Source organism: Podarcis liolepis (genome assembly GCF_965112155.1).
Source record: "Podarcis liolepis genome assembly, chromosome: 12".
NCBI classification, from domain to species: Eukaryota; Metazoa; Chordata; class Lepidosauria; order Squamata; family Lacertidae; genus Podarcis; species Podarcis liolepis.
Genome location: NC_139563.1, coordinates 876318 through 897208, shown reverse-complemented (window position 1 = coordinate 897208; position 20891 = coordinate 876318). Strand labels below are relative to the sequence as shown.

The window sequence follows — 20891 nt, the reverse complement described above, 5'->3', positions numbered from 1 at the left end:
AAAACCACAGGAGGGGAGAAGACTTGTACCCATTTGGGGGTTTCCCTTGGGGCAACTTGCTGGCTGTTGTGGGAACAGGGGGCTGGGTTGGGTGGGCCCTATCCACCAGGTCCGTATGAAGGTCTACATCATTGCCACAAGCAAGAGCTCCTCTCTCAGCCTCCTCGGTGGGGATGGTGGCAATGGGACAACCCTCAGCTGCGAACCAGGGAGGCTGCTCCACACGACCCAGATCCTTTCCCCGGGGCTGTCAGGATGTGGTGCAAGGCCTTTCCAGAATGGGAGGGCTCTCTGTTTCCCGGGAGCAAGCAAGCAAGCAAGCTAAGTGGGGGGGGGGGCGTTGAACAGGGCTGGCATACGAGACAAAAGGGGCTGGGATACGTGGGCGAGTCTGTGACCTATTTGAGGCTTCCCCCCTCCTCCCCGCTTGCAGAGACTGCTCAGACACCTGACTCAGCCTGCAAAAGTGTGCTGGGGGCGTTATTTGTAAATATCTCCCCCCCCCCTTTTGCTTGGGCTGCTGAGTCACCTCATCTGGGTCACCCAGCTCAGCCAGCTGTGGCTTGTCGGGGGGGGGGGGCAAGCCCACAGCTGGGCCATCAAGTCAGAACCCCGTTTGATGGGTGGGCAAAGAGAGGAGGACTCTGTGAGGAAGGCTGGGGAGGAGTCCAGGGAGAGGGGGGGGGTTCACCTGGAGATACAAGCACGGGGGGGGGCAGATGAGGGGGAAGGCTTGCGGAGCACTTGGCACCCAGGTTCGCCTCCCTCCCTGTAGGCAGACGGAAAGATATTTGCAGAGGTGGCGAAGGGGCTGGCAGGGGCACCCCAGTCCTTTCAACAAGAGAGGGATTTAGCCTGGCTCCTGGGGGCCCAGAAGGGGGGGGGCAAGAAGGAGCAGGAGAGTGGAAGCAGCGAGCAGATAATTGCAAGAAAAGGCAGAATAACGTGCTAAGTCTCTGTTCTTAGTTCTTCCTTATGTCCCCCCCCTTCTGAGTTTGGGATGGCCTTGAAACGAAGGTAACCAAATTCAGACAGGTGACAAGTGACCCCTGAGGTCCACAGTGCTTGCTGGGCTGCACCTCCTCTAGACTACTGCAAGGCGCTGGCTCTGGGGCCTCTGCTGCAGAACTCTGGGGAGCTGCAGTGGGCGCAAAAGGACACACAGGAAAAATATTTGCCCATGGGGGGGGGATGCTATGCCAGTTTAGACATGAACACGCTGTGTTCCTGGCCCCTTCCCAGAGAGGCTTCCCTGGCACTGACCTCATTCCCTTTCTGTCCCCAGTTTGCCCAAGAAATTGGCAGAGTCCGTTTCCGGCGCCATTCCACTTCCACGGGATCGCCTCCCCTGGTCTGCCCCATGGAGGACCTTAAGGCCCACAAATAACAACATTTTGGAGGTCCAAAGTCGCAAGGTGGTTGGATTGGTCTCAACTAGGGCCAGGGCCTTTTCAGTACTGGCCCCGACTTGGTGGAACGCTCTGTCCCAAGAGACTAGGGCCCTGCGGGACTTGACATATTTCGGCAGGGCCTGCAAGACAGAGCTGTTCCGCCTGGCCTTTAGTTTGGACTCAGTCTGACCCTTATGTTTCCCTCCCCTTACGGTTGTGATCTATGGGCTACTTTTAAAATGAGGCTGCATTTTAAATTGCATTTTAACCTGTATTTTAAATTGGTGTTTTTTTCCCTATTATGTTTTTATTTTAATTTTACTGATGTTAGCCGCCTTGAGCCCAGCTCTGGCTTGGGAGGGCAGGGTATACTGTATTTTTCGCTCTATAAGACACACTTTTTTCCTCCTAAAAAGTAAGGGGAAATGTCTGTGCGTCTTATGGAGCAAGTGTGTGGTCCCTGGAGCCGAACTGCCCAGGGGAGAAAAGCAGATCGTGCTTTTTTTTTTTTTAAAGAAAGAGGGAAGGGAGTGTTGAAACAAAGCGGCTGAGCAGCTGATCAGCAAGCGATCCGGAGGGAGATAAGGGACTCTAGCGATAAAGGAGGCTGCCTGGGAGGAGGGAGGTAAAAGCCTATGGATCCTCAGGATTTTTACATTGGGTCACCCCAAATTCAGATCACATAGCATGTCCATGGCTATAGCCTGCACCCAAAAATCACACACCCATTGTTTCGTGGGGCCGCAATGGTGCAAAAACGTGGTTACAAAGCACAGGTCCACATGGATCCTCAGGATTTTTGCACTGGGCTACCCCAAACTCACCGTCAAATCACATGTCTGTGGCCACAGCATGAACCACAAAAATCATACATCCACTGTTTCATTCAGAATTTTTTTTTCTTGTTTTCCCTCTCTAAAAACTAGATGCGTCTTATGGTCAGGTGCGTCTTACAGCATGAAAAATACAGTAAATTAAATGTATTATTATTATTATTTCCATCGAGCCGTTTCCCTGTGGCATTGGGCTTCTACCTGCTGCCGTTTGTCCCCGACCTTGCGTGGCATTTCTTCCGATTCTCAGGCTGCGTTTGTTGCTCTGGGAAACGAGGCTGAAGAGCAGCTCCCGTTCAAATACAAAACGGCAAGGAGGGGGAAAAGCTGTCCGCCTGAACAGCGACCAGAAAACATTTTGCTCCCTGCAGGTCTGCATGATATTGCGACCCCAAAGGCGACCCAAATCCACCTCCCTGCTTGCTGGCATTCCCCCGCTGCTGAAGGGAGGAGTCCGGCGGGCGCTTGCCCTTGGCTCCCCCCTGGTCCTCGCAGCCTCTCTGCAGGGCAAGGCCAGCCGGGCACTGAGACCCAAAAGCTTCTGCAGGCAGTAGCTTAAACAGGCAGAGCCTGCCTAGAACCCCAGGCAGAATTTGGGGTTGCTCAGCCAAGTCTCTAAATCCGACCTGCTCTTCTGCAGGGATGCACAATATTTCGGAAGATACAGGCTGCACCCACTGAACCTGGCCGGAGGCTCATTTGTCGCCTTCCTTAATGGATGCAGATGACAAGGACCAGCCCTTTGGGATCCGGGTGGCATTTATCCTGAGGCAGGCAAGGAGAGACGCTGCCAGAGCTGGCGCCCACCAGAGCCCTTTCCGAGCCTCAGAGGGGACATTGTGTCCTCTCCTGGAGAACTTCTGCTGCAGCCTCCTTGTTTCTGCAGAGGCCACAGACTGAGCCTCCGTCTCGCTTGGAAATCAGGAAACTGAGCCGCCGGCAACACGCCAAAGGCGCTTCCTTCCCATTTGCAGAACAAGTGTCAAGAGAAAGAGTCCCGTTTTGCTGTCGGAACAGGAGCAGCTGTTTAATGTGTTCCTCCTGGCGGATGAAGCGTCACGGCAGTCGTTCCCTTAAGCCATTTGCCACCTGCCTTTTGCAACCTGGCTAAAGAGTGGATCACTGCAACTGGTTTGGACTACAACTCCCAGCAGCCCCTGCTGGCACAGCTCCATGGGGGTGGGGCAGCGGGTGGGAGCACCGTCACACTGGACTGGGAATGATGGGATTTGTAGTCCAGCTTGGAGGATACCAAGACGGGGAAAGCAAGCCTAAGGAACTCCTGGGCTCCTGGAAGTTTCGCTGTTGTGGTTGTTACTACAGCCATTACTAACTTGTGTTTCTTATCTGTCCTTCGCCGCAAGGTTCTAGGGAGTGTTGCAGCACAGGAAAATACAAGAAAGGCAAAAGAGCCCCCAGTTCCCTGCACACCCTTCCATGTATACCCCCCCCCTTCATCTGTAGACCTCCGGGCGGTTCACAACATAAAACTGCAGTATACAGAAAGTGGGGGATTTGAGGCCGGGTCTCCCAGACAGATGCTTTATAGTCAGATTTTAAATCTGCACCAGCTCATTCAGCCCAGGACTTAAGAACCAGGTTCTGTGCAGATGTTTTACACCCCAAGGCTGCATATTTGACTGTGCAACAGGATCCCTCTGAAAGAGGCGGTCTCTCCTTGGCTGGAGGTTTTTAAGCACCGGTTGGATGGCTACCTGTCAAGGATACTTGAGATTGGGTTGGACTAGATGATCCTCAGGGGTCCCTTCAAAGTCGGCCATTCTAGGATTCTATTATTCTCCCCTCTCCCAGCTGGATACTTTATCACCAACCTGCCTCCCTCTTTAGGGAAGTTTTTAATATTTAATGCTGTATTGTTTTTAACACTCGGTTGGGAGCCGCCCAGAGTGGCTGGGGAAACTCAGCCAGATGGGCGGGGTAGAAATAAAATTATTATTATTATTATTATTATTATTATTATTATTATTATTACTACTACTACTACTACTACTACTACTACTATTGTTGTTGTTACTCAAGGAGACAGAGCTGGAAAATATTTTGCATCCCAAGGAACTGCACTCAAGTGGGAAAGTTAAGCAATATATTGATATATAATCCCAAACCAGTTTGAAGTCTGTATTGTGACCTGGCAATGTATTGCAAATCTTGATGTGTGTGTTGGGCCTGGGATTTCTCCAGCCCTGCCCGCCTGGTCCCGCCCTGCTCTTCGCTGCACTAGCGACGGAGAGGAAGGTCACCGCAGGACAGAGATCTTAAGCCCCGGTTGGCACTGCCAGATGGGCACACACGTCCCCTCGCCCCCCTCCCCCCTTTTGCTTCTGACCCCTGGGGAGCCTGGCAGGCGGGCAGAGAAGGTCAGGCAAGCTTCCTCTCCAGCTGTGAGCTTGCTGGCCAGATGTGCAGCAGCTCAGGCGGGCGAGAGGCTCTGGCGGACTCTGCAGGTCAGGAAGGCACCGATCCTGCGAGGGCTGCAAGGCCTGGCCTGGCTCTCCTGCCAGGTAGAAAAATGCAAGCTGGAATCTAGGAACCTTGGGGGCAGCCAATCTGTGGGGTAAAAGCCTGCTGGTTTGGGGAGAAGGGGGTTGCAGGAAGCGCCCTGAGGGCAGGCAGCTCTCCTGGCACAAACTGCAATGGATCCGCACCCAAGACTCCGATTTCTCTTAAGAAATCAGCCAGGAAGCTAAGGAGGCCAGTTGAGGATGTCATGAAGAAGACAAGCAGAGTCTGCCAGATGAGGCCAGGGGCTCCACTCGCCCAGGATCCTCTTCTCACAATGGCCTCCCAGATGCCCATTATGGGAAACCCACAAGCAGGATTCGAACACAAGAGCCTCTTTCTCTCCTCCTGCGGCTTCCAGCAAGTGGTATTCGGACGCACTGCTGCCTCCGGCTGTGGAGGGCAGAGCCAATAGCCCTTTCCTCCTCCCGGAATTTGTCCAATCCTCTTTTAAAGCCACACCTGCCTCCTTGTGGCAGTGAGTTCCACAGTTCAACTTTGCACTGCATGAAGAACTTCCTTTGGTTTGTCCTGAATCTTCCAGCTTCATTGGGCACCTGGCCCAGGAGCGGGTTCAAGGTGGGGCTCCCCACACTCCACAGGCTACCCTTCCACTTGCAGGGGTTGGGCTAGATGACCCTCAGGGGTCCCTTTCAGCTCTACAATTCTATGAATCTGCTATTCTCCCTCCACAAGATGGAGACCTCCCTCTCTGGGTTTCCTAGGCAATGACAGAAGCCAAAGAGGCTCTGGGCTCTCGGGCCAAAAGGCTTTGCCAATTCCCACTTCCAGCTGCAGGACTGGGAAGCGTCCTCTCGCCTTTGGCAAGGAAAGGCCGTGGGAAGAGGACTCGGCTGGGGAGGCAGATTTATGCTGGGGCTGTGTTGAGCCAGCAGGCCTTCAAGAGCAACCAAGAACCTGGTGGGTGGTGGGGAGTAGATGAATCGGAGAATTACAGCGTTGGGACCCCAGGGGTCATCTATCCCAACCCCCTGCAATGCAGGAATCACACCTAAAACATCCAGGACAGACGGCCATCCAGCCTCTGTTGAAAAACGCAAGATGAAGGAGACTCCAAGGGAGTCTGTTCCACTGCCAAAACAGCTCTCCCTGTCTCAATGTTTACTTGCAATCTCCTTTCTTGTAATTGGAAGCCACGGGTTCGAGTCCTACCCTCCGGAGCAGGCCAACACAAGCATGCTCCCTCTCCCATGTGACGGCCTTTAAGATATTTGAAGGTGGCTCTCGTATCTCATCTCACTCTCCTCTTTTCCAGGCTCAACATGCCCAGCTCCTTCAGCCGTTCCTCACCAGGCTTGCCTTCCAAATCCTCTGCCCACGTTCCAGCTTGCCACAGAGTAAGAGAATACGAGAGCTGGAAGGGAACCCCAGGGGTCATCTAGTCCAACCCACTTTGGGGCAGGAATCTTAGCTGAAACATCCCTTGTCCATATCCTTCTTAAATGGTGGCGCCCAGAACTGGGCACAGGACTCCAGGAGAACCTGCTCTTGGGTGGGGGCTTCGAAGCCTGACCAGCCTGGTCAGGACAGAGGAAAGGAAGCCCTTCTTCATGCAGCACATAAACTGTGGAACTCCCTGCCACTTGGGGCAGAGATGGCCACCAACTTGGAGGACTTTAAAAGAGGATTAGACAGATTCACAGAGGAGGAGAGAGCTGCCAGCGGCTCTTGGCCAGCCTGGCACGGCTCTGCCAGGGGCCAGCAACACTTCTGAATCCCAGCTGCTGAAAAAAATGTTTAACCTTTTCTTAAAGAAAACCCCCCAAAGCCTTCCTTGGAGGAATTCTAGGTGCCAAAATCGCAAGGGAGCAGGAAAGACTATCTATGTTCGCAACTACAGCTGTGCGGATGTTACTGGCCCAGAGATGGAAAGAAGATAAAGTCCAGAGAAGGAAGGCAGATCAAGTGGATGAATTATGCCAAAATGGCCAAAAAGACCGGAAGAATCAGAAATCAGGAAGACCAAAATTTCAATAAGGAATGGGGAAAATTTATAACCTATCATAAAAACCATTGCAGACAGTTAAAACCTTTAGCAGGATTGGAATACCACTCGTAGTTTAAAGGTGAACTTTGGACACAATGGAGAGGTAAAAGATTTGGATTATCATAAAAGATGCAGGAGGAAATGATTAACAGTAGGGCCCACATTGCTTTTCTTGGGAGAAAAGCAATGGCAAACCTAGACAGCATCTTAAAAAGCAGAGACATCACCTTGCCAACAAAGGTCCGTATAGTTAAAGCTATGGTTTTCCCAGTAGTGATGTATGGAAGAGAGAGCTGGACCATAAAGAAGGATGATCGCCGAAGAACGGATGCTTTTGAATTCTGGTGCTGGAGGAGACTCTTGAGAGTCCCATGGACTGCAAGAAGATCAAACCTCTCCATTCTGAAGGAAATCAGCCCTGAGTGCTCACTGGAAGGACAGATCCTGAAACTGAGGCTCCAAGACTTCTTTGGCCACCTCATGAGAAGAGAAGACTCCCTGGAAAAGACCCTGATGCTGAGAAAGATGGAGGGCACAAGGAGAAGGGGACGACAGAGGACGAGATGGTGGGATAGTGTTCTCGAAGCTACAAACATGAGTCTGACCAAACTGCGGGAGGCAGTGGAAGACAGGAGGGCCTGGCGTGCTCTGGTCCAGGGGGTCACGAAGAGGCGGACACCACTAAACGACTAAAAAACAACAGGACCCACAAAGGGGAGGAGGAGGGAATTCTGGGAGATTCCTGGGACTCTTTATGTATATGTTTGATACGTGACTGTAAAGTTTTAATCTGAAAAACCAAATAAATATATGTATTGGGGGGGGGGGAGAACCCCAGTTCCTGGAAATTGTGGGATGGGGGAGAGCTCTTACGTTCCGCTCCTCCTTGGGGTGTCTGGCCGGCCACTGCTCTGATGCAGCAGGCTCTCCTTGGATTCCCAAATCGAGCCTCCATGGACGGAGCCAGTCTACCTTGAAATGGCAGAGAGGAAGAGTGGGGAAAGGCTCCCCTTTGGAGGCATTTGGTTGGCCGCTGTGAGAAGAGGCTGGAGGGTTCACTGGCCGGATCCAGCTGAAGGCTCTCCTTGTTTTGCCTTTGTCCACACATAGCCAAGGAAGGAAGAGGGAGGGAGGAGTCCCTGGAAGGTGGCAGCCACGCCTGTCCTCCGCCCCCCCCCCAGGGAGCCACCACTGGGGAAACCCAGGCGGAAGCCGCAAGAAGCCGCCCACAACCACCTGCGCAGCCCAACAACTTCCTGGCGCTGCCCGCACAACTTCCTGCCTTCCTTCCTGCTGCTCTGAGACAGGCAGGGTCAGGCAGGCAGCGCCAGGGAGGTGGGCAAGACATGCCCAGAAGGGCACTCCTAGGAGGAAACCTCAAGAAGTTCAGTAGTTTGGCAGAATCCATTGGGGAGACTCCAAAGAACTCAAAGAATCATTGAACTTCTGGGCCAGAAGGGACCCAAGGATCATCTAGTCCAACCCCGGGCAATACAAAACTCACAGCTGATCACCCTGATGTTGACTCCTCTCTCCAGACACCTCTGTTTCCTACTTCTGAGAGCCAGCTCACTGTCTTTCTGAAGGGGCCCCCAAATAATTGAGGGGGCGGAGCGACTCCCTTAGAAAGAAAGGCTGCAGAGTTTCGGACTTTTCAGTTCAGAGAAGAGGCTAGTGAGAAGTGACATGTTAGAATCATAGGACTGGAGAGTTGGAAGGGACCACACAGGGTCATCTAGTCCAGCCCCCCGCCATGCAGGAATCTTTTGCCCAATGGGGGGCTCAAACCCACAACTCTAATAAATTACAGTCGTACCTTGGAAGCTGAACAGAATCTGTTCCAGCAGTCTGTTTGACTTCCAAAACGTTTAGAAACTAAAGCACGGCTTCTGATTGGCTGCAGGAAACTCCTGTAGCCAATCAGAAGCTGCGGAAGCCCCATCAGACAGTCGGCTTCCAAAACTAGTTGGCAAACCGGAACATTCACTTCCGGGTTTGTGGCGTTCGGGAGCCAAAACGTTCGGAAACCAAGGTGTGACTGTATTGTAAAGCGTGGAGAACTTGTGGACCTTCAGTGATGTTGATTGAGGAGATTCAGGGTGGATGGAATAAAGTTAACCTGTGGAACTCCCACCCACAAGAGATAGGGCTAGCTTTAAGAGAATATTAGAGGAATTCATGGATATAGAATATTAGAGGAATTCATGGATAATAGCTGGCTCTGTTCTGCCTCCACAGTCAGAGACAGCAAGGATTCTGAACCCCAGTTGCTGGAAAACCCAGGAGGGGACAGCATTGGACTTGAGTTCGAATCCTGGTCTCCGACAGCATTGGCATTCAGTGGCAGCTACAGAGCATGCCAGGCAGCCTGGCCGAAACGGCGGCCGAGGGCAGTGCCAGCCTGTGAGTCAGAGGGCAGAGATTCCTCGCCCAGCTCCAGCCTTCCGCCCCCACCCCCACGCCAGCTGCCGGAGGGGAGGGAAGCAGCTGCCCCATGGCTTGCCAAGGCCTGGAGGGCAGTGACCACAGGCAGCTCAGGCCCTTTCATCACAGCAGGAGCCCCTCGACCGCCCCATGGAGCCTGGAAGAAGTGGGACCCCCAGGGAAGGCAGGAAGTCCCCCTCCCCCAAGTGGGCTTCAGCCAGCCCCCGTTTCCAGCCTGGCCCGCCTCGCAGGACTGCTGTGGGGACGAGGCGGGGAAGATGGGAGAAGCAGGCGGCAACCTCCCTTTGCCCCTCGCCAGCCAAAGGACTTCTGCATTTTCCAGGAAACTCAAATTGTTGCCTCTGCGATTCCATTTGTAACCAGCTCAACGTTGTATTTGGTGTCGCATCCTGGAGCCCTGACAGCCGCCACTCCCTCTTCCAGTTCTCTCTCTGAAACAAGGCTCCCTTTTTGTAAAAATCCACCACCAAAAATCCCCTCTCTTGTTGTTGTTTAGTCGTTGAGTTGTTGAGTCGTGTCCGCCTCTTGGTGACCCCCTGGACCAGAGCATGCCAGGCCCTCCTGTCTTCCACTGCCTCCCACAGTTTGGTCAAACTCATGCTGGTAGCTTCGAGAACACTGTCCCACCATCTCGTCCTCTGTCGTCCCCTTCTCCTTGCGCCCTCCATCTTTCCCAACATCAGGGTCTTTTCCAGGGAGTCTTCTCTTCTCATGAGGTGGCCAAAGTCTTGGAGCCTCAGCTTCAGGATCTGTCCTTCCAGTGAGCACTCAGGGCTGATTTCCTTCAGAATGGATACGTTTGATCTTCTTGCAGTCCATGGGACTCTCAAGAGTCTCCTCCAGCACCATAATTCAAAAGCATCAATCCCCTCTCAAAACAGCTCAATTCCCTGATTCTTAGGGCTGAGCTCTCTCTCTTAAGGCAAACCTCTTCTGCCAAGTCTTCATTTCTTTGACAGGTTACAGACGGGCATAAAATTGAGATCCATCTCGAAAATCACATTATTTGCAGATGGGGGGGGGGACACACCCACCCAGCCCACTTTTTGCTGTGCTTCATGCATTGCAGAGGGTTGGACCAATGACCTTTGGGATCCCCCCCCCATTTCTACGATTCTATATGCCAACTTTGATTTGGGGGTGCTTTCAGGCTGGGAGCAGGCGAGTTTTCTAGGGACCTGGGGGCAAATTCCTGACTTCTTAGCATGGGGGGGGGTAGGAATCACGGAGCCACAACACAATATAAGGTTCAATGCAGTAACATTTTCAAAGAACAGGGTTTGGGGGAGCCTGCAAGACCCCAAATAACTGAGCAACAGAGTGGATAAAAATCAATGGTTTCTAACAAATTTAATCAGATTTGTTTTCTATTTAATTTGGATTTTTAAAATAAAATGCTTTTGGAGAAAAAACCTTTCTAAAGATGGTTTTCTGTTTAAATTACATTATAGTCCAAAGGCTATTCATCAGGAAATAAGGTTTTAAGTTTTTCATGTGCGCTAAAACTCAAAGGTGTTTTTAAAAAAAATGATTAACCACATCAAATTAACAAACATGGATACATAGGTTCTAATGTTTTTGTTTTAGTTAAATAAATTGTTTAAATTGTTACTAAGGAAATAATTATTCTTCTCCTTCCATTAAAGTACAGCAGAAAAGTTGTCCAAATATAAGCAGTTAACTCATTAAACCTCACAATAATTTCACAATTGTCTGTCTATGTATTTCTAATAGTATAACCAAATCTGTATTTTTTATATAACAGTAAAAACTACTCTGAAAATTTATTATTCCAAAAATGAAACCTTCATTTGATTGCAAATATTAAGATTATACCAGCAAGAATGAGTCTTTCTGTAAAAAAATAATGATTTAAATCAAGTCTTAGTGACTAGTGATTTAAATCAATTTGATTTAAATCAAATCCTCCCTGCTGAGCAACCATGCCCTCAGACAGATGGACCCCACCACAAACACACACACCCCAATCTCTTGGGCAAAGTTTGGCCCCGTCACCTGCAATGGGGAATCTGCTGGAGGGAGACCAAATTCCACCCACCCTCCTGGCATCGGGCAGCCCCCTGGGCATCACATCTTCTGCACGTGCCTCTCCCAAGCAGATGCCCTCCATCAGACCTGCCCTCTCCCTGCTCAGCTGCCCCAGTGACCAGCCCAAGGGAGGGGCCAGGGTGGCACAGCATGGCAAGATGCCCACCCAGGGGCACCTGGGCCCAGGCAAACTCAGGGGTGCCAGTTGCTCTTTCTGTGTGCAACAGGACTGGCACCAGCTGCCCATCTGCCAGGCTCTCCTTGGCTTCCCTGGCAGGAGGGAAGTTGGAGAGGGTGGCATCAGCCCTGCCTCACACGGCAGAGTCACCTGAAGCCAAGGAGAGGTAGCTCAGTTGCTGGAGCATAAAAATAATAATAATAAATTTTATTTATACCCCGCCCTCCCCGGGCTCAGGGCGGCTAACACCAATAAAATCACAGTAAAAACATAATGGGGGGGATTTAAAATACAGGTTAAAATGCAATTTAAAATGCAGCCTCATTTTAAAAGTAGCCCATACATCAAGATCATAAGGGGAGGGAAACATGAGGGTCAGACTGTGTCCAAAACAAAGACCAGGCGGAACAGCTCTGTCTTGCAGGCCCTGCAGAAAGATGTCAAGTCCCGCAGGGCCCTAGTCTCTTGGGATAGAGCGTTCCACCAATTCGGGGCAAGTACTGAAAAGGCCCTGGCCCTAGTTGAGACCAATCTAACCACCTTGTGACCTGGGACCTCCAAAGTGTTGTCATTTGCGGACCTTAAGGTCCTCCGTGGGGCAGACCAGGAGAGGCGGTCCCATAGACTCGTAATCTCAGGGTTGTGGGTTCGAGCCCCATGTTAGGCAAAAAGATTTCTGCATTCATTGCAGTGGGTTGGGCTAGATGACCCCTGGGGTACCTTCAGCTCCAGAATTCTATTTTTCTAAGGCAACGGCTGCACCAGAGTCGGGATGTGTCTGCTGCACACAAACCACGTGGTGGCAAGCACCACGGCCCCAGAGTGCCACGTGGTGCCATGGGGAGTGCCGTGGGTGGGTGGGGAAGGGGAAAGGTGGCCCCCACATGTGGGCAGAGGGTGAACATCGCTTCTGAACCTGGGCCTCCACTGCCAGGTGGTAATGGTTCTTACGGTCAGGCCGATGTGCAGGATTTAGCCCCGTGAGCAAGAGGACTCGCACTCAAGACCAGCAGAGGCAGCTGCCAGGAAGAGGGGTGCTGAAGCCCCAGGCAGCCCCCACTCCCCCCCCCCGGCAGCCCAGATAGCAGACGGCAGCTCCCTCCTCGCACCGCCCCCCCTGGTTTGAGAGGAAAGAATCTTTGAAAACGTGACAGAAATGTCTTCTGTTGCTTGGAAACCGAACGGCAAAACCAAGCGAACCCCCTAAATTACTATTCTTAGGTTCTGGAGCGGGTGGTCGCAGACCAGATCCAGGCACTCTGGGAGGAAGCGGGTTTTCTGGATCCGTTTCAATTGGCGTTTAGGCCTCGTTTGAGCACAGAAACTGCTTTGGTCTCTCTGCATGATGACCTCTGTGGGGAGAGAGGGGGGGGGAATTTGTCCCTGTTAATTCTCCTCGACCTCTCAGCGGCTTTCAGTTCCATCAGCCATGGGGTCCTTTTGGACTAGGGGTGGGTGGAACCGCTTTGTGGTGGTTCCGGTCCTACTCAGATGGTTGTTCCCAGAGGGTTATGCTTGGGGGGGTTTTCTTCGTCCCCGTGGAGCCTTCAGTGTGGGGTTTTTGAGGACTCAATTCTATCCCCTATATGCTGTTTAACATCTACATGAGACCACTGAGTTGTGCTATTCTGAGGTTTGGGGTACGTTGTCAGAAATATACTGATGACACGCAACTCTGCTTCTCCTTGACACCTGCGGGTGAGGCCGTGGAAGTGCTGGCAGTCTTGCCTCAGTAATGGACTGGATGAGAGCCAACAGACTGAAGCTCAATCCAGATACGACTGAGGCACTGTTAGTGGGTGGTTCCTCAGACCAGATGGCTGGGAGGTGGCCTGCTCTTGATGGGGATACGTTTCCTCTGAAGGATCAGGCTCATAGCTTGGGGGTCCTCCTGGATCCTTTGCTGTCATTCGAGGCTCAGGTGGCCTCAGTGGCCCCGAGTGCCTTCCATCAGCTTTGGCTGGTGGCCCAGCTATGCCCCTATCTGGACAGGGAGAGCCTAACTACTGCTGTCTATGCTCTGGCAACCTCAAGGTTAGATCACTGCAATGCGTTCTACGTAGGGCTGCCTCTGAAGACGGTTCGGAAACTTCAGCTGGTGCAGAATTCAGTGGCCATGTTGCTCAGCGGAGCAAGATGGTCTGAGCATATTACACTGATCCTGGTCCGACTGCACTGGCTACCGATTAGTTTTCGGGCCCAATTCAAAGTGCTGTTTTTGACCTATGAAGCCTTAAATGGCTCAGGACCGCAATACCTCAAGGACCACCTCTCTCCATATGAACCTACCCAGTCCCTGAGATCACCTTCCGAGGCCCTTCTTCGTGTGCCTTCTCCTTGAGAGGTCCAGAGGGTGGCAACACGAGAACAGGCCTTCTCTGCAGTGGCTCCCCGTCTGTGGGGTGCTCTCCCCAGGGAGGCCCGCCTAGCACCATCATTACATATCTTTAGGTATCAGGTGAAAACATTTCTCTCTAACCAGGCCTTGGCTGATGAACGTTCTATGGCCTTTTAAATCTGTTTCTGGGAGGGGGGGGCGAGGGGTTTGCTTTTGCTCTTGGTCTTATCACGCATTTTGGCTTCTCACTTCACATTTCTATGTTGTGAATCGCCCTGTGGTCTTCAGATGAAGGGTGGTACACAGATTTAATAAATAATAATGAATAATAATACTATGGTGCTTGTTCCACAATAAATGGTGACCTATGAGATTAGGAAAAGAGATGCGAGGGATTTGCCAGTGCCCGCCCACCCCACAAAAAATGGGTAAGGCTGAGTGGCCAAGAAACGTGTGGGAGGGTGGAAGGAAGGGAAGACTAGAAGCTTGTCTTTGACGGAGCCACAGAAGACGGGCAGGTGCCTGTCCCCACCCCCAGAACACTTGTCGCCTCCAGCACAAGACAAATTGCAAGAGACAGGCCAACGCCCAGGAATCTACCACACTCCAGCCCCCCAGAGCTGCTTGTGGGTCAGTGGAGCTCTTGAGCCACAAACACAAGGCAGCTGCCGCAGAATCCAAGCACAGCAAAAGCCACAGAAAACCCAGAAGAAAAATGTGGGGCATTTCGTACCTTAGCTGTAAGAGCCCCAAGGAGAGGGTGTGGCTGGGAGCGACCCACAGAATCATAGAATTGTAGCGGTGGAAGGGAACTCCAAGAGACATCTAGTCTAACCCCTGCCATTGCAGGAATCAGAGCCACACTGCCGGACCACCCCAGACTTCAGTTCTCCCCCCCCCCTTTCCAGGACTCCAAAGTCCGGGGTTCTTCAGAGACCCCCAAACAGCCCAAACAAACCGTGCAGCCCTCTGCCCACAATACACTTTGGGGGGGGGGCGGTGGAGAAGAGCAGAGTTGACCACTAAGCCAGTTGCCCCCTGCCTGGCACCAAGCAAAAGGCAATTTGTTCCAAGCCAAGCTTTCCTTTGCAAATCCAGACTTGAGTGTCCCTCCAGGGAAGGTGGACCAAGCTGGTTTTCTGCTGCCTGGATTCAAAGTACAAGAAAGGAGATTCGGACAAAACACCTGGGAGGACTTTCTGGCGGAAAGAGCCATTCAGCGGCAGAATGGACTCTCCTTCCTGGGAGGTTTTTAAGCAGAGACCGGACAGCCATCCGTCAGGGAGGCTTGAGCTGAGATTCCTGCTTTGCAGGGGGTTGGACTATATTGCCCCATGGGATCCCTTCCAACTCTGCAGTTCTACAATTATATGATTCCCTTTCCCATGGTTAGCTCAGAGTTAAGAGTCCCTTAAATGGGAAAGGGCACAGAACCTGTTTCTGGGCCCCAGGATGGCTGGATGTCCCAGAGGCAGAGCAGGACCCCCTTGCAAGCCTTGCTCTCCCCTCCTCCCAGCCCAAATTGCAGAAGGGATTGAAGCAACTTCTGCTAGAACTTAACTGTGATACAAAATTGCCTATCACACACACAGGAATATATCGAATGCAGTCATACCTCGGGTTACAGACACTTCAGGTTGCGTGTTTTCAGGTTGTGAACTGTGCCGAACCTGGAAGTACCGGAATGGGTTACTTCCGGGTTTCAGCGGTCTCACATGCACAGAAGCGCCGAATCACAACCTGCGCATGCGCAGACGCGGTGCTGCGGGTTGCGAACGTGCCTCCTGCACGGATCACGTTTGCAACCCAAGGGTCCACTGTATATTTAATTCAACTGAGATCTTAGGAAGATTAAACTAAAAAGCCAAAAGTTTCAGCTGTGTGAATTTGTCTTTCGCTAGCAGGAACAAAACAGAGAAGCAAACAAAACACTGGCCATCTGTACAGTTTTGCCAAATTATATACTGTATTTGAAAGAGCGGCTTAAAAGTTCTGCAAGAGCCCCTTTCCTTGATCCATAGGAACACAGGTGGACTAAAAGCAAGAATGTCTCATTTTGTATCAACTGAAGGGGAAACTGTATCCAGTTAATGACTAAGCAAAATATGACTCCTAAGAGGCGCCACAAGAAGACCAGAAAGTATCATCCTTTATGTTGGAAACATGGATCAGGCGAAGAAACTCACTTTCCATTATGGTGTCTCCTTCCCAGAGAAGAAGCTCTTAGGGGAAATGTGAGACCCCAACAACACGGAGACCTTCTCCCCCTGATGCTGACAGGGCCTGAAAGCAACATGGTCACCTCAATAAGTCCTAACAAGAATCAGAGAACCTCGGAAAGGACCCCAAGGGCATCTAGTCCAGCCCCTGCAATGCAGGAAGAACCCAGGATAAAAGAAAGAAAGGCAAGCCTGTTACTGGGAGCTACACGTTGATGCTGACCTATGGGAATGGCCCCTAGTTAGTGGAGATCTTCGCTAAAGACTCCGGAGGAAGCTGGATGGCCGTGGGGCGAGAGGAGAGGTCCTCCTCTTTTTGAAGCAGAAGCTGGCTAGAGAACTGGAAGTGGGGAGCAGAGACAAATGGGGCTGCTCCCCACAGAGGGATGTGGAAAGCGCCCTCAGAAAGAGCAGAATTAGGGCATGAGCTTTTTAACTTGTCTGGAGTCGGGTGAACAGTGAGGTGAAACTGGAAGCACCAAATCCCCCACGCTAGAGATCATTAGGAAAGGAACTGGAAATAAAACTGCCATCATGCCATCTATAGTGCGATTTGGGAGGCCTGCGCCCCGTTCTGTTTCCCTCTCCTCCAAGAGGATATCGCACAGCTGGAGAAGGTTCCGAAAATGATGGGGAGGGGGATTCAGAAACTCCCCTCTGGGGAAAAGTTGCAGCATTGGGGGATTTTCCGTTTGCAAAAAAAGGTGAACAAGAAGCGACAAGACGGATGTTTATAAAATTAGGCACAGTGCAAAGTTTTTCTTCCTGTCTCACAATGCAGCTTCGTGAGCCGCCAACGAAACGGAGATCCAGAACTGGCAAGAGAAAGTCTTCCTTCAAGCAACTTGTAGTCAACTTGAGGAATTTGATCCGGCCCACCTGCAGGGCTCCTCCGAGGTCCTCCTGGCCTGATCACCGCTGGCACACACCTGGTGAACAGGTATGGCACAGGTAGCAATGCCAGGGCTTTTCAGGTCCTGGGGGCACCCAGCCGGCGTCCAGTGAGTGGCAAGGCCAAAGGAAGGCAATTCCTAAAGGCTGAGGACCACGTGGGTCAGGCAAGTCACCGGCTTCAGCACCCAGCCTCCCCAATGGGGCCACCAGGGACTTGACCAGCCAGCTGCTGAGGTGCCCCCCAAATCTGGGCTACAGCAATCTAAACATGGCCAGACCAGTCTTAGAAACCCAAATATATCAGCTAGGTGCCCGATGGCACCTGAGAACCAAGGTTAGAGTCACCAAAACAGAATGTCTACTTGCCATTTTTGGGCAAGATGGCTTCATTTTCCAAATGAGGGACTGAGTGGGCTTGAACATCCAGCTAGTTGATATGACAAGGTTGAGTTGGGTGAAGAGCTTTGAGAACTTAAAGAAGGAAAGTCCCTTGATCCAGGGACAATCCACATATATATTGGCCTCTCCCTGCCTCTTTTTCTTAAGGGTGACACAGATCATTCATAACATGGGGATATTCTTCGCCAAGTGTGAGCTAGGCTGGGGAAAGCAAAGACAAGCGACAACAATTCACTATAACATTGGTCTCTTCTCCTGCTCAGGCTGCACGGAAAAAGCATTTTGGTTCCTGAAATTCATTCTGATTGTGCAGATAAAATAGAACAGATAGAATTCTACAGGACGTGTTGCTAGTGTGTGAAAAGAGTCAAGATCCAAGGTGCAGGCACGCACCTCCAGATGGTGGAGACGTCAGGCCCCCTCCTGGAACTCAGGCATCTTCACTTGGTTGCCAGTGGCCAGTAGCCAGGTGCAAAATGCGCCTGGCAGATTTCGAACACAGACCCAGAACACTCAAGGAGGCTGCCTTTGAGGAGCGCCCTTGGCTGCCACCTGGATGCCACGTAGAGAGTCTGGAAGGGAAAAGGACGCCCACAGAAGGATACAGGATGGGTGCAGGCTTCACCACCACCCTCACCCCTGGACTTTCGGCATTGAAGGCCAGAGCTGGACGAGTCCTTGGCATAAGGCTGTGGCACCTGCGGATTGACCTGGCATTTCCAGCCCTTGACAAGATCCCCGCCTCCAAAACCAGTGGTGCCACCGCAGTCCCAGGTGTCTCCCACGTAGCCCTTTCAGGGGGGGGGGGGGGCTCCTGCAAGGCTCCTCTCTTCCTACCAAGCAATGAATGCCAGGCCACAGACAGACAGAAGGCATGAAGAGAGCAGGAGAAGAGAGGAAATCTCCCTGGTTTCTCCTGCTGCCGCCAAGGCCCCATCCTGCCCCTGGCAGCAGAGTGGACATACTTTTGAGGCTCCGACCAGCTCCCAGTGCTGCTCTGGTTCGCCAGAAGCAGCTCAGTCCTGCTCGCCACAGGACCTGGAAGCTGTCTGCGGACAAACGCCGGCTCCCTCGGCCAGTAAAGCGAGATGAGCGCCACAACCCCAGAGTCGTCCGTGAGTGGACCTAACGGTCAGGGGTCCCTTTACCTTTTTACCAGCTCCCAGATAGTAGCGGGAGGCAGAAATGCCCCTGCCCTGATGGATCATCAGTGGAAGCTCCCTGTGTGGCTTCCATTCCCTGCAGCAGCAACCTCCCTCCCTCTCATCCTGCCAGCTTCTGCATGTCTCTTTCATTCTTCTTCTGCCCAGCGATGCTCAGGAACAGTCCACACTCTGCCCTTCTCTTCACAGGGGTCCCCCCAAGTACACCCCAAGCTCCCCGGATGCAGGTGGCCCTTCCCAGAAACCACCCTCTCTCTCACCCCACCCCCCGCCCTTTGTCCCACGCCAATCTCTCACCCAGAATCGTTTCCGTCCTTTGAGGCTCCCCGAGAGCTCCTGCCAAGCAGCACAGGTGGGGAGGTGGCGCTACAGGTTTGCCAACCTGCCAGCAGAGCGCAGGTGCTGCGCTGCCTCAGGGCAAGGCTTTCTGAGCCCTTCCACGCCCAGGTCGGGCGCAGAAGTTGCCACCCGCCTTCCCTGCCTGACAGCTTCCACTCCCCCAGGCTGCCCTTCTTAGCAAGGGAGAGAGAAATGGGGTGCAAGCAGAACAGCTGGCATGGCTCCCCCCCAGAGCTCTGCCCCCAGAGCCCCCCAGCCACACAGAACAACAGCAATGGGCGCAGGCAGTGCCACGCAGAAGCGCCTCCTGCGCAGAGAGACGGAGCCACCAGCAAAAACCAAGGGAAATGGAGGGTGCTGCCATCACCACCACCGTCGCCATGGCACTGAGCCCCCACCCCCAGGGTCTGCCCCAGAGGGATGCTTCCACACCCTGACCCCAACCAAAGGCAGAATGGCTCTCTGGCCTGGGCACTCCAGACCCAGAACCCTTCCAGAGAACACTGGCTGGGCCTCTGGCACTGGGAGTTCAGCCTCAGAGCGCCGGCATGAAAACAGTGCCTCTGCGCTCGTGCAGAGGGCATCTCTATAACAGAAGCCAGGTTCATCGCAGAATTTACCAGGCAGGAGAAGCAGGGGGTGGGCAGCCTTTGCTTCCTTGGGGGTGTTTGGGGCCCTCCTCACAAACTGCCCCCCCCCAGTCCTTGCCTGTAACTACAGTGCCCAGTCAACCTCCCAAGCCCAGGGCCCCTTTGCTGGAAGGTGGGTGATTTGGGGGCTGCCCACCTGTTTTTTTGAGGGGCCTTCAGTTCAGAATGAGCTGCTTTGCACACCAGGCTCCACTGCACAACCCTGGAGGTTCTCCAGACCCCCAGCTGGCCAACAACCCTCCATCTCTTTGGGGCGCATCTGGCAGCATCAACATTTGCCAGTGTGTGTGGGGGGTCCCCTCTCTGGCCAGGAAGGGCACAGCCAAGGGCAGCCACAGGCATGGGGTGTGGAGGGGGGCACAGCGCCACCCAGGAAACCTGGCGCAAGAGAGGCTGGCTTTGTGCGAGGAGGCCAAGAAGGGTCTCCTTTCTCCCCCTCCCCGCACCCAAAACCAGGGTCCCTTGCAAAGTGCCAACAAACTCTGCCAAGTGCCAAAGCACGTGGTGAGGAGGGGGGGATGCAAGAAGAGAGAACGGAAGGAAGGAAGGAAGGAAGGAATAGAGGAAAGAAAGGAGTGACATTTGGCAAGGGATTAATCACAGCCTCTCTGCAGAGCCAATAAAACCTCCCCCCCCCCCCATCGGGAGCTCCATTTTCTGCTGCAGGAGAGAGAGATGCACACATAACAGCCCCCCCCCCCGGGCGGAGGAGGCGGAGGCGGCTCCTCTGGCAAGGCAGGCGCCGCACAGCCCCTTCGGCCGCATCCTTCCCAGAGCATCCCCGACAGCCCCCGCCCCACCCCTCGACCTCCCCCCCCCCGCCGAGGCCGCCGCCCCTCCTCCTCCGCCGCACGAGCCCCGGCGCCCCCGGCCCGCCCCCTGCCCTGCCCCCCCCCCGCCCGCCGGGGGTCTCACCCTCGATGGAGATGACGTGCTCGCGGATCTGGCTCTGCAGCGCCAGGTCGTCGACGCGCTCGACCAGGTCGTAGATGGCGTAGATGTTGGGGTGCACCGACTCGAAGCGCCCGATCTCGGCGCGGATGGCCGCCGAGTTGGACAGGCCGAACTGCGGCGAGGGCGCGCCGCCCGCGCCCGACGGGCCCGACGGGCCCCCCGGCGCCGCCAGGCTCTGCTGCGAGCCCGGCCCGCCGCCCTGCCCGCCCGGCCCGCCCTGGAAGTTCATGGCCGGCGCGGGAGCAGGAGGACGACGAAGACCGGGAGCAGGAGGGGGAGGAGGACAACGGCGAGGGGGCGGCGGACGAGGCTCGACGGGGCGGCGGGCGAGGCGCGGCGGCGGCGGGGCGGCTCAGCGGCGCGGGGCGGCGGCGGCGTCCGGGGCTGCGGGCTCCCGGCGCGGCATGGCGGCTCCCGGCGCTGCTCGGCTGGTCCTCCTTCTCCTCCTCCTCCTCCTCTCCGGCCGGCGGCCCCGCCAGCAGCACAAGCAGCAGCGGCAGAAGCGGCGGCG

At 53.7% G+C, this 20891-nt stretch overlaps 1 protein-coding gene across 2 annotated transcripts in view; it reads right to left on the bottom strand.

Moving 5' to 3' along the window:
• Positions 1-20624, bottom strand: part of AGAP3 (ArfGAP with GTPase domain, ankyrin repeat and PH domain 3) — a 99475-nt gene extending 78851 nt beyond the window's left edge. For both annotated transcript variants that reach the window (XM_083466678.1, XM_083466680.1), the window contains exon 1: positions 20342-20624. In XM_083466678.1, the coding sequence (XP_083322804.1) occupies positions 20342-20609 (268 nt within the window). In that variant the 5' untranslated portion in view covers positions 20610-20624. The remainder of the gene's footprint in view (positions 1-20341) is intronic.
• Positions 20625-20891: the final 267 nt, after the last annotated feature.